The 13,400-nt window shown below is 28.3% G+C and overlaps 1 protein-coding gene across 1 annotated transcript; it reads left to right on the forward strand.

Moving 5' to 3' along the window:
- Window positions 1-2,865: 2,865 nt before the first annotated feature.
- Window positions 2,866-3,045, forward strand: K444DRAFT_524900 (uncharacterized protein; the record flags this gene model as incomplete). The annotated part of the gene is made up of 1 exon (XM_024874394.1): window positions 2,866-3,045. A coding segment is annotated over one exon (180 nt), but the record flags the coding sequence as incomplete, so codon positions are not given.
- Between the last annotated feature and the right edge of the window lie 10,355 nt (window positions 3,046-13,400).

A 13,400-nucleotide genomic window follows, 5' to 3' on the forward strand; every position in this document is an offset into this window, starting at 1 on the left:
ATTAGGCAAGTATATAGTAGCTGGAATGTTTTTAGTAATATAATAAGCCTATAGGATTCTATCTTGGCCAAAATCTTAGCTATAATTCGAAGATCTGATTTTGATTATTTGGGTTTACTATAAAAGAAATTAGGGTCGTTATCTAGTATATTCTATAACCGTATATGGCTGCCCTTATAATAAATATTAGAAATATTTAGGTTTACTATAGAAAAGACTTCCAAGGTAATGGCTTCTAATTACTAGTACTATTAATCTATAGGAAACGAGCTTTGGATAGCTTTATTAAAGATCTCCTATACTAGAAGATTACTTGCAAGCTATATTAGGGTATCTGCTATATTATCTAGGATAGTAAATATGTTCCCTGGATTTCTATTAATAATAATAAACTTGTAGTAGTCTCTGGCTATATTTCTGTTTCTTAGTTTTTGAATTAGTTCTAGATCGGAAATAATATCCTTAAGCGACTATTTAATCTTCTATAAAGTATCCTGCAAATTCTCGCTAACTATAACTAATTATATATATATAATCTATAAATTCTCCTCTAACTTATTAGTTTAAAAGATAATTTCTCTATAATTGTATTTAATTAATTCTATATTATAAATGACTATAATATAATAAGTAACCCAATATACTAGCTCCCTAATAAGGTTCTTGGCTAAAGGCTTATTCTTTATTATTTTCCCTACTAGATAGTAATATAAGTATCTCTCTATTATAGTTCTATTTATAGTAGTAATTAGAGCTATAGATAAATCTGAGTAATCTTTAGTAATACTAATAAAACCTTAAAATATAATAAAGATATATTCTTAGAATATATTATTATTTTTGTCTAGCTATTTAGACTCGCCGTTTCTTGCCTTACTATACCGATATAATATAACTAATCTCTTAATAAAAGACATATCTTCGGATCTAATATAGAATTACCTAATATTATACTATTTTATAATATCTAAAAAGTAGGAGTATAAGATATCCTAATATTTAATAGTTATCTTATATTATTTCTCTTTAGTAGTAATAATCCTACCGAGAATAACTATTAGTAAAGTACCGGAAAAGATAAGATAATTACAAATAGTATTATAGAGGAAGTATAGTATATTTATTCTATTAAATAGCTTAAAGAACTTGATATAGTCCTATAACTCAGATAGGAAGTATTATCTCAGAAAGATATTAATACTCTTTACTTTATTTGCCCTAGCTAAGGTATTATTAGTATTTGCTTTTTAAAGCAAAAACTTCCGAAAAATAAAGCAAATAATACGATTACCTTTATCTAGCTCTCTTCTTGTCTCGTATCCTGGTTATTTGAATATTATAGCGGAATTATTAAGGAATAGGGCAATATTATATAGTCTTATTATAAGTACTTTACTAAAGATAAATACCTCTTGCTTTGCTAATTTGATAATACTATCTACTAGTAAGTAATCTAGAACAGATATAGGTATTTTAGAAGAGAGGAGTAATTAGTAAACTTACTACTCAGGTCTAAGCTCTCGACTATTCGCCTTAGTATTTTCTGGCAGTAGTAGTAACTTACTATAATCGTCTTCCGATTTGAAGCTGCCCTCTAGAACCTTAATCTTATCCTCTAGCTTTAAGATCTACTAAATATATACCTGATTCCCCACTTATTAGCTAAAGAAATAATGATTTACCTGGTTCCTCAGATCTAGGGTCTTCCTATCCTATATAACCTTATCTTGTATTTCCTCTATTTTGAGTCCCCTCTCGGGCCTAACTAGCCGGTTATAGTATTCTTCTGTACTCTTATATTAGCTATAGAGTTCCTTATACTCTTAATAATAAGATAGGCAAAGTTCATAGTTTGGGGCATAGCGGAAGTCTGTAATACTCTGCGCCATCCTGCGACAATGCAATATAGTGACGGCGTGCCTGTAACGGGCCAACCGCATTATTGCCTGTACTCCTTTGTACCGTTCGCCGGCGTTGCGGATTATGGAACTGGTATATTGTGAGGAATACCGAAGTCAGACGATATCGATCCACTGCTTGTCGGCCGGGCTGGACCATTACTAGTGGGGTCACGCCTTTATTACTGCAAAATTTTCAGCCACAGTAGGGCTGCCACGCTTATACTAAAAGCAGCGGAAAAGCAGTTACTCGTTCGGCCGGGCTCACCTGGTTCTCGCTTAGCACGCTTACCAGGTAAGGGAGGGCAATACATAAAAACCAGCAATACGCAAATTTTTCCCCGCCCCCCCACCATCGACTTTTCAACCCACCAAAATGCCACCCAAAGCAGAAGCTATTAAAGAGCGAATTGCTAAGGCCTCTGAGGCTATGGATCGAGATCCTAGGCTCAAAGGAACGAAGGCTACAGCCCATTTTGGGGCCCCGTATAATTAATTAATGGCCCGGCAAAGAGGTCATCCTATAAATAACTCTCGGGGTAGATATAATAAAAAACTCTCAGTATTACAAGATAAGTCTTTAAGAGATTATCTCTTAATACTCTATATCTCCGGGCGAAATCCTAACCTAGAAGCGATTTAAACAGGTGCCTCTAGGCTAGTTTATTATAATACTGGCAATATTGATTTCTCTATATCTCGCAGATAGACAAAAGCCTGGATCGCCCGTAATTACGAATTCCTAAAGTAAATTCGAGAGAAACTAATATCTACAAAACGTCTGAGTATATATATTATAGAGGATATTAAGGAGCATTTTGCTAATTTTGACAAGTATAGGAGAAAATGAAGTATTTATACGGAGGATATATCCAATTTTAATAAGAGTGGCTTCCAAATTAGAGTAGTAACGGGGAATATTATATATATATTACTGGATTGCGAAGTAATATATAATACTGATCTAGATAATCGAGAATTAGTTATAGTTATAGCTATAATTAATTATAGTAGAAGGAAGGTTCCTATATATATTATTTTTAAGAGAGTATACTATTTTCGCGGACATTTTTTACGGATACTTAATGGTGATATCGAATTTATATACTTTCCTACTAGTTTTATAAATAATCGCCTGGGTTTATAATATCTTAAGTACTTTATTAAGTACTATTCTCCTTTATAAACGGGTGCCTATAGGATCTTGATTTTCGATAGATATGGTTCTTATTTATCTGACGAATTTTTATATCTTTACTAGGAGAATTACATTTGACTATTTAGATTACCTATATATATAACTTATCTTCTTTAACTACTTAACGTTATTATCTTCTAATCTTTAAAATACTGGTTTTAAAAGGAGCTTCGTCGAGAGATTTTTAATAGTATAGAGGAGTTTAATAAGATAGACTTTTTTGCGATTTTCCAGAGGTTTTGGGATAGGGTTTTCAAGAGCCGGCGTATTATAATCTTTTTCTTTAAGAAAACTGGATTAATATCCCTTAATCCACTTAGAGTTCTATAGAAAATAAAGAAGTATAAAGAGCTTTTAAAGCGTCTGCAAACTCTAACTTCTTCTCTATAGTACTCTTTACTAATTTTACCTTCTTTTCCTGGTTTTACTATCCCGCTATCCCGTACTCCTACCCACAAAGACTAGGCAGATTGGCCTATGCTATTAATATTATATAGCGAAAACGAGGCGTTAATTATATTAAAAATCGTATAATGTAATTAATGAATAGTATACCTATTACTTCTTTAGTTTTACGTATATAGGAAAAAGTGGAAGCGGTATTAGAGAGGTTAATTTTAGCTAGTACTCTCGCTAGATAAAGGATACTAGATCTGGGCTTTATAGAGAAGGAGTATTTAGCTAGGAAAGAAGGAGCTAGTAAGATTATTCAGAAATATAGGGAGATTACTATGGAGTAAGAAAGAAAGGATATTGAGGCAGATAATAAAAATAAAGCTCGGATAGTTAATATGAGGCATACTAGGCTAAGTAAGCCTTGGAGAAATAAGTATAAAAAAATAATATGAAGATTTGAAGCTAATTACTAGGATATAATTAATTGGAAAATAAAGGCTACTAATTATGATTTATGGGAAAAATAGGGGTTATGGTAGGCTAAAACTTCATAGTTCTATATATATAGGGAAAAATTTGCGTATTACTGGTTTTTACGTATTGCCCTCTCTTACCTAGTAAACGTACTAAGCGAGAACCAGATAAGCCCGGCCAAACGAGTATCTCTTTATTTGTTATAAACTGTCCAGTGCTAGCAAGGGTGCTTTCCGTACTATAGGGAGGGAGGGGGGCTCGCTTGGCTCTCGTAGTATAATAATTATATATCTTTATATATAAATTTATTAGTAATCTATATTACTAGAATAAAATTATAGCTAGTACTTCTTTATCTTATATAGATATATATTATAAAATATATAGCCTCTAGTTAAATGCTTTATCTTCTTTTCTATAGCTTTCCTAAGAACTTTCTAATATCTTTATTTATATAAATATTATATATATATATCTCTAAAATATTATTTCTAATAATATAAATACAGGGCTTTAAGATTAAATACTCTTTTATTTCTTAGCCCTATTTATAAGCTATATAGCTTTACTTTCTCTAAAAACTCTAAAAGCTTATAATAAAGCTTAATTCGAAATTATAAATATATAAAGAAATATTTATTTACTATATATAATTAATATAACTAGTAACTATTTATATAAACTAAATTAATTAACTAGTAAAATAAGGGCTACTAATTCCGGAATATAGGCTTATAGGTTTTATATATTTCTCTAAACTAATTTATAAGATCTATATCTCTTATATACTAATTATAATTATTAATAAAGCAAGAAATTAAAAGCTTCTTTATTAATAAGTTCCTAAATATTGTGAGGTATTTGTTAGTAGGTAATAAGACAATAGAATGAATTAGTGTGTTGTGAAACCACAGTATTAAATTCAGTACAGAACTAATCTCTGTCCCTCCTGTAAGGTCCAGGGAAGCCCCCTCTAAATAGGAGGCTCTAATGGCATACATATAATTAGTAATTTATAAGCCTAATACATATAATATAAACAGTGGTTAGTTGGGATATCGAAGGGCTGCCGAACTCCCTGATCGACACCCGCGATATCCGAGGTTCGTCACATGCCCTTAAGTCACGTACGACCCTGCATATATCACAACTATGCCCCCCTCCTAGGATCTTGTCCCCAAGATCCATTAATCCATCCTGGTAAACATTCAATTGACGTAAACTTCCAGTGTCTTGGGAGGTGGTTTTGCTAATGCGATCTGGACGATGGACGTAAAAATCGTCCAATCAGATCGGGGCTGAGTAAGCGAGAAGGAAGGGTAATTGCACCCCAGGTATAGGGGCTAGCCGGTAATCACGATTTCGTTTGGGATCTGAGCGTTCTAATTGGCTCGATTCAAAGTGCCAAGGCGCTACCCTATGAAACTAATGCTACCTATTAGATCTCGTATTAGAATAATCTGAATAGCTATATGGAAAGTATTTAATAAATATTCGTATAAGAAACCCATGCGAATGTTTCTGAGGTCCTGGAGATTATTTGCGGGCTCTTGGAAGTATACGTTAATTAGTTATACTAGTTTCTAATTAGGACTAGTGCGAAAACTAGTAGTTAATCCAGGTAGTTCTTTACCTCTATAAAAGGACCTCTTTGTATTACTATATACTTTCTTCCTTTCTAATAACTATATATATAACTTTTTCTATTATTACCTTTTAGCCTCTTTTTTTGCCCTTCTCTAAGTCTTCTTTAATTATTTTTAATTAATTCCATAATATCTTCTTCTGGCTTCATTATTTGTCCCTATAATAATAAGTACAAAGGTAACCTCGTAGCCTTCTTTTCTATTACTAGTAGATACTTGAAATATTTTAAGTATTTGCTTATTAATTCCTTTATCTTATATATTATAGTACCTGGCAAGAAGAATTATAACCGTTATAATAAGGGTTCTAAGTCTTATATATTAGTAAGTTCTTTAGCTTTAATATCTATTAAAGCTAATATAATTTCAGATTTCTTATTACTTATTAGAGGCTTACTGGTTCTGGGAAGATACTATTATAACTTTTAAGAAATTTCTTAAAGTATATCCTAAATAGTATTATACTAACGAGAATAATACTATTAATTAGGTTTTTAAAGACTAGAAGAATACTAATAAGCTTTAGAATTCTTCTTCTTATCTTAATAAGGCAGATAATAATATTACTTGGGTTAGTATCCTAAAGATAAGTTTTTTCTAATATACTTAGGTACTTACTAATTCCTTAAAGAAATACTATAATATCTATTTTTAAGATATTAACCTTATTACTAAGCTTATTACCGAGATTACTAAGTAGTTTATTACTAGTACTTTAAGTACTAATAATATAATACTTATGGCTATTCGGGACCTGACTTTAGAAGTTCGGGCCTTTTATAAGATATATATGGCTATTATAAGTTCCTTACTTACTTCTCTTAATATCCTTAATACTAATATTATTATAGTATAACTATATCCCGTTAAGAGATAAGCGGATTCCGGAAAGTATTAGCTAATTCTTTACTAAGTCCTAAATAGAGCCGGTATTTAGTATTCTTACTTTAGGAATTAGAAATTTATAGGAATTAGAGTTTATTTATTTGAGATACCTATAGCTAGTCTACCTATAATAAATCTTTCTTAATCCTAAACCCTTTTTCTAATAATTTAAATATAATTTTCATAAGCCTTAATAAAACCCTAGAAAACCTTTATAAATAAAAAACCTAGGGAAAGAGTATCTCTATTACTATTCCGGACCTTTTCTTAGCTATCTAGGTTCTTTCTTTCTTTTAAGTGGCCTTTTTCTTAGTAGTTCAGAATTCTTTTTAATCTTAAGAGATTATTAAAAGGTAGTTTCGGATTCTAAGTTATAGTTTTGGTTATATGATTTCAGAAATTCCTTAGAATTTTCAAGATTAGGAAAAGTAAGTAACTAGGTATTATAATCTTTAGGCTAGGCTTTCTATTTAATTAAATACTATTATTTCTTGCTTCTATTATCTTATTAGTAATTAATAATAGCTTCTATTTCCTATTCTTATTCTTTATTATTATTTGCTAATTCCGGAAGTTTTCTAGAAAAGTATAAGTATAGCTCCTAACCCTTTTTTACTATATACTTTTTAAGAAGAGAAATATAGAAAGTTAGATATAAATAATTATATATACTTAGTAGTTCTAACTTATATACCGAATTACTAATATATTTAAGGATCCTAAATAAACCTATAAATTTTGGCTTAAGCTTTCCTGCCTTAAGTTTAATATTTCTTATTAATAGTATTACCTAGGCTTCTTTAAAGTAATATTTAGCTAACTAGTACTTATTATAGTAAGTTTCCCGGTTATTTTATATATAATATTATAAATTCTTAAGCTTTCTCTACTCTATTTTAAGGGTTTTTAGCCTTTTATATATAGCTAGTACTTTTTTTATAATCCTGTTTTTAGGATTCTATAAAAGTTAAGGATAGTATTTATAATATATATAGAAAGATATATTTTATAAAACCTAATATTTTGAGTTATTATATATAAATTCCGCAAAAAATAACTTCTTAAACTAGTTATTCTTTTAGGTATTATAATAATATCTTAGGTAATATTTCAGGGCCTGGTTCTGCCTTTCTATCTAATTATTTATCTAAGAATAGTAAGCTATACTCAAATACTATTTATATATTAAGTAGAAGCAGAAAGCGGACTAGAACTAGCTAGTAAATACTATTTCTCGGTCGGAAATAATTCTATTAGGGGAGCTAAAGATTAAGAAAACATATTCCTATATAATCTTAGTAAGCTTCGGAAAATTAATAGTTTTATAATATATAATATATCTTACTATTTTAAAGTACTAGTTAATAATTATAAGAATTATATTAAAATCGGGACCTCTTACCAGGTTCCTATATAGTAATAGACCTATAATAAAATCCATAAAGATCTTACCCTAGGGTCTCTTAGGCTATAATAAACTACTAAGTAAATTATATGGCAAATGCCTCTTTGCCTTAACTTTCTAGTAAATATTATATTCTTAATAATAATTATAAATATCTCTTTCTATATTCTCCTAATACTAGGACCTTCTAAGAAGCTCGAGAGTTTTCTTTACTTTATAGTATCTAGCTATTAGGTTATTATAATAAAGCTTTATGATTTCTTAATATAAAGCGGGATTATTAGGTATAATAATTCTTGAATAGTACCTGAGTAGGCCTAAATTATTTTTCCAGATTTCTTTTCTCTTAGTATCTTTTTTATTAAGCCTCTATTTTATAATATTCTAATATTAAGAATTATTTCTCTGAGCTACCTAAATAATATCTAGAAGAAATTTAGATAAAGAAGCTAGTACTATGGCTCTTTTAGTAGCCATATATATCTATATACGGAGAATTAGGTATTTATAACTATCTAATTTAAAAACTCGAAGAACCGAGAAGTCTTTAGTTCTATTAAGTAATATGGTTATAAATACTTTTATTACCTTAGCTATAATAATAGAGCCTTTAAGGCATTTCCTTATATCTTGCTTCTTAACTAATTTTATAATTAAGGGATTTATAAGATAATCTATTTACTTGTCTTATAGTAAATATTTCTCTTTAGTTACTATGGATATAGTAAGTATTAAATAATGCCTATTTTAAAGAGGGAATTCTTTAGATATTTATAAGAACCTCTAAATTATAACTATAAAAGCTCTCTTTAACTTATTCTAAAAAGTCGGAAGCCAAGTTATATTAATAGGACCTTCTTTATAATTAGGTTTTTTGCTAGGTCTATTTACTGGGTTTAAGGCGCCTCTATAGTAAATAATATTAAAATCATATATTATAAGATATATTACCTAATATGCTTAATAGCTCTCTAGATACTTTATTTCTATAAAGTATTAGAAATTATTATAGTCTATAATAACCTTAATTATAAACCTGAACTCTTTAAGGTAATAGCACTAATACTTAAAGGCTTTAATAATTACAAGTAGCTCCTTATTATAGGTATTATAGTTATATTTAGCTCTAGAGAGTTTCCGGGACTAGAATATTACTAGATACTAGTATTTTTTTGGGCTATTACTAGAATTAACTTATTATAAAATAGTACTAGTAATTACGAATTTCGATATATTAGTTTTAATATAAATCTTCTTAGAAAAGTTAAAATAGACTAGGATAGGTATTATAATAAAAGCTTTTTTTAAAGTCTTAAAGCTTTTAGCTATTTTATTTATTTATATAAAGAGACCGGATTTCTGGCCCTTTTCTATTCTTTTTAAGAAGTCTATTAAGCCTATAGTTACCTGAAAATAATAATAAATAAACCTATAATAGAAATTAGTAAATCCAAGAAATACTTGAATATTATGAAATAATTCTAGTTCTAGCTATTTAATAATACTATGGACTTATTTAGGATCTATATAAATACCTTCTATTCTAATAAGGAAGCCCAAAAATTCGACTTCCTTAATATTAAACTCGTATTTACTAAGTTTATAAAACAGGTTATTTTTATATAGCCTAGTAAGTACCTAGTAAACGTAATTATAGTATTTAGCCTTATTTCGGAAGTAAATAAGGATATTATCTAAATAAATAACTATAAAATAATTTAGGAGCCCTATAAGTATAGTATTAATATATATTTAAAATATGGCTAGTATATTAGCTAGCCTAAAAGGTATTATAAGATATTTAAAATAGCTATAGCGGATTCTAAAAGCCGTCTTTTACTTATATTCTTTATAAATTCTTACCTAATAATATATATTCTTGAGATCTAGCTTTATAAAGATCTTGGCTTCTCGAAGCCGGTTAAGGGTCTTATTAATAAGAGGAAGCGGATACTAATTCTTGATTATAACTTGGTTAAGTCTATAATAATTAATATAAAGATATAGTTCTCTATTCTTTTTAGAAACAAAAAGAATAGGCGCTTTTACTAGGCTTTTACTAGGCCTTATCTAATATTTATAAAGTATATCCTATAAATATAGATATAATACTTCTAGTTAGGTCTCTAATAGATTATATAAAGGCCTATATAGGACTATATTATCTATATTAATAGAGTATTTAATACTGCTAAGATTAGGAAGTTCTAAAGCTTTATTAGGGTTAAAAATCTCTGAGAAGTCTTTATATTTATTATTCCGGAAATAGATAGGTACCTCTAAGGCTCTTTTCCGGAAGATATTAATTTGCTATATTAAAAACTCCTATTTAGTATTACTAGAACTATATAATAAAGTAGAGACCTAGTAACTATTATAAATATATAAAGCCTATTATCTAGGATAGTTATATTTGCCTTTAGTTAAGAATAAGACTTGAGATACTAGCTTAGGGTACTAGTTAAACTCCTTACCGAATTCTTTTAGTATTAGGATCTTAATATTATTAGGCTATATAGGTATATATATCTATTATTTCTTAATATAGTTTATATATTATATAAGGGTTACTTTATAAAATTCCATGCTAAAGACAAGGCTATAAGAGCTAATATTCTTATATTTATAGAACCGGAGCTTAAAAGAACATATCTTACTATAATTATTTATAATAAATATCTTAAGATTATAGGCTTAATAGATCTTAAATTTATTTTTATAAAAGGTTATAAACTCTTAGTTATATTTAGCTAAGGTAGTAAAGCTCCGGCTTTAAGCCTAATTATTATTAAGGAAGTTATAATCTAATCTAGTATTACCGAGTCTACTATATATCTCTAAGATATTTACTTCTGGCTATATTAATCTTGCTTAAATAGTTATATAAAGTAATATATCTTTTTTATTATGGCCAAAATTATTAATATTTAAGATTTGGCTTTCTCTTTTCCCTATTTCTTAGGAAAGTCTTCTCTAGAGTGCTTTTCTATAGTAATAGTATTAACTTGCTTCTATAGACGCCTTGACTTTTCTATGATTTTGGCCTTATTAGAGTTCTGCTAAGCCTATTTGGTATACTTGGAATACTTTATATTTCCTAAGAAGTATTCTTTCTATTTATAAGTCTAATAAACCATACCTAAAGTGGAACTAGTACTCTATTAAGGCCTTAAAGAAGCCAAAGTACTACCTAAGGGTTTCTTACGTGATTTTCGGAACTTATTCTTCCTTTTTTAATAGCCTTATAAATCAGAATTCGCTAAGTTAGAGTTCTTAGGGGCAGAATTACTTTTACTAGACTCCCTTGCCTTTACTTTCCTTAATTTAGGATAAGTAGTATATTCTGCTTTCTAAGCTTTCTTAAGCTATTCGGAAATAGATATTACCTTATCTCCTAAGAGAATAGATATAAGTATCTAATAAGTCTTATAGTTAGATAAAGTAGTATTAAGAGTCCGGACCCGGTCTCTTTTAGGGCATAGGTCCTAGTTAACTTCGAGACTAATTATCTAAGTATATAACTCGGTAATTATCTTACTATTTTTCTAATAAAGATCTCGGAGTTTCTTAAAGGCGTCTTATTAATGGGTTTGAGGTACTTGGAGTATATTAGCTAAGTAGGCCTTGAATTACTCCTAATAGACCTTATATAATAGTAGGCTTTACTTTATTATAGCCTCCCAAGTATTATAAGGTTTATTCCTAAGGGCACTTATAATAAAGTTAACTCTAGAAGAGTATTTATTATAAGTCTAAGGCTAGGTCCTAAAGACTGCCTCCCAGAAGAATATAAATATTCTCTATTTCTTAAGGGACTTTCTATAATATAAGTCAGGTATCCGGACCTTGAGAAGCTTCTCTTGGTTTAAATATATTTTTAGGATATTATATAGTGGCTCCTAATAAATAGTATTAAGATTACTCTTAAAGCTTATTATATTAGGAAAAGAAGTGGGTTCTAATCCTATTTCAGGAAGTTCCCTGGTAGGAATTATTAAGGAAGAGGGAATAGACTCACGAATAGAGTTTCTATAAGATATAGTAAACCGTAAGGTATCCCTGAGGGTACCCTTATATTACTCTAACTATAGAATATGCTAGTTAATTATATTTACTAATTCTTGCTTTCATTAGAGCGCTTTGACTTTAGTATATAAGCCCTATTCCGTAGCTTGGGCAGTAGTAACTCGGGCATTAATCTCGGTATCTTAATTATTACCGGGATTATTTCCGTTATTATTACTGGCTCTCGGAGGCTCCTGAGGGGCCCCGTTAAAAGTATTAGACGAGCCTTTACTATTACTTATATTAGGGTTAATCTAATTAACTTTCTCTATAGGAATAGCTTTGGCGAGAAGTTATATATTTCGCAGATTTCGAGATATAATTACTTATTAAACTATCTTCTTTAAGGATAAAGAGATTAGCTTATAAGGTATTTATTAGTAGGTAATAAGATAATAGAATAAATTAGTATATTATAAAACCATAGTATTAAATTTAGTATAGAACTAATCTCTATCCCTCCTATAAGGTCCAGGGAAGCCCTCTCTAAATAGGAGGCTCCAATAGCATATATATAATTAGTAATTTATAAGCCTAATATATATAATATAAATAGTAGTTAGTTAGGATATTAAAGGGCTACCGAACTCCCTAATTAATACCCGCAATATCCGAGGTTCGTTACATGCCCTTAAGTCACGTGCGACCCTATACACATTACAAATATACTATAAACTAGTTATTTATTTATTAATATTTTTACTAAATATTTCTTTTTTTTTCTTCTAAAGTTCTTTACTTTATTTACTATATAAATATTATTTAATTCCAAAATAATAATATTATTTTATTAAGCTAAATAAAGTATATTATTAATTATTATTATAAGAAAGATATTTTATTTTAGCTTTTTTATAAATTATTTCTTAATTATTAATAATTCTAAAAAGAACTATTTATATAGATATATAATACTTATTATATTGAATTTATAAGCTTATAATTCTATAAATAAGGGAATTAAGGTAAAGTAATATATTATTATAGGAATGAAAATATAAGACTTTATATAAAACAGGTAGTTTTTATAAAGTCTAGAAAATTAAATATATCTCATAAATTCTTTTCTCTTAAGCTTTATATCTAATTATATATATATCTATAATTCGTAATTCTATAGATCTTATATCCTTATTTAATTAATTTCTTTAGTATCTTATAGGTATATAAAAATCTTTAATAATTAGTAAAATAGTAAAAGAAAAAAGAAAAAAAGAGAAATAGATTAGCTAAAAAATATACTATAATCTTATTAATATTTACTTTAGAAAAAAGCAAGTAATATCTCTAAAAAAAGGCTTAAATCTTTAAAGCTAGTAATTCTAGCTTATATTACTAGATCTTATTATAAGATAAATAGTATTTATTTCGTTTATTATTTTTAGGATATGAAATATAATAGTAATACTTAATTTATTTAAATTAAATAAGTG

The sequence above is a fragment of the Hyaloscypha bicolor genome (genome assembly GCF_002865645.1).
Source record: "Hyaloscypha bicolor E unplaced genomic scaffold K444scaffold_53, whole genome shotgun sequence".
Taxonomy (NCBI): domain Eukaryota; kingdom Fungi; phylum Ascomycota; class Leotiomycetes; order Helotiales; family Hyaloscyphaceae; genus Hyaloscypha; species Hyaloscypha bicolor.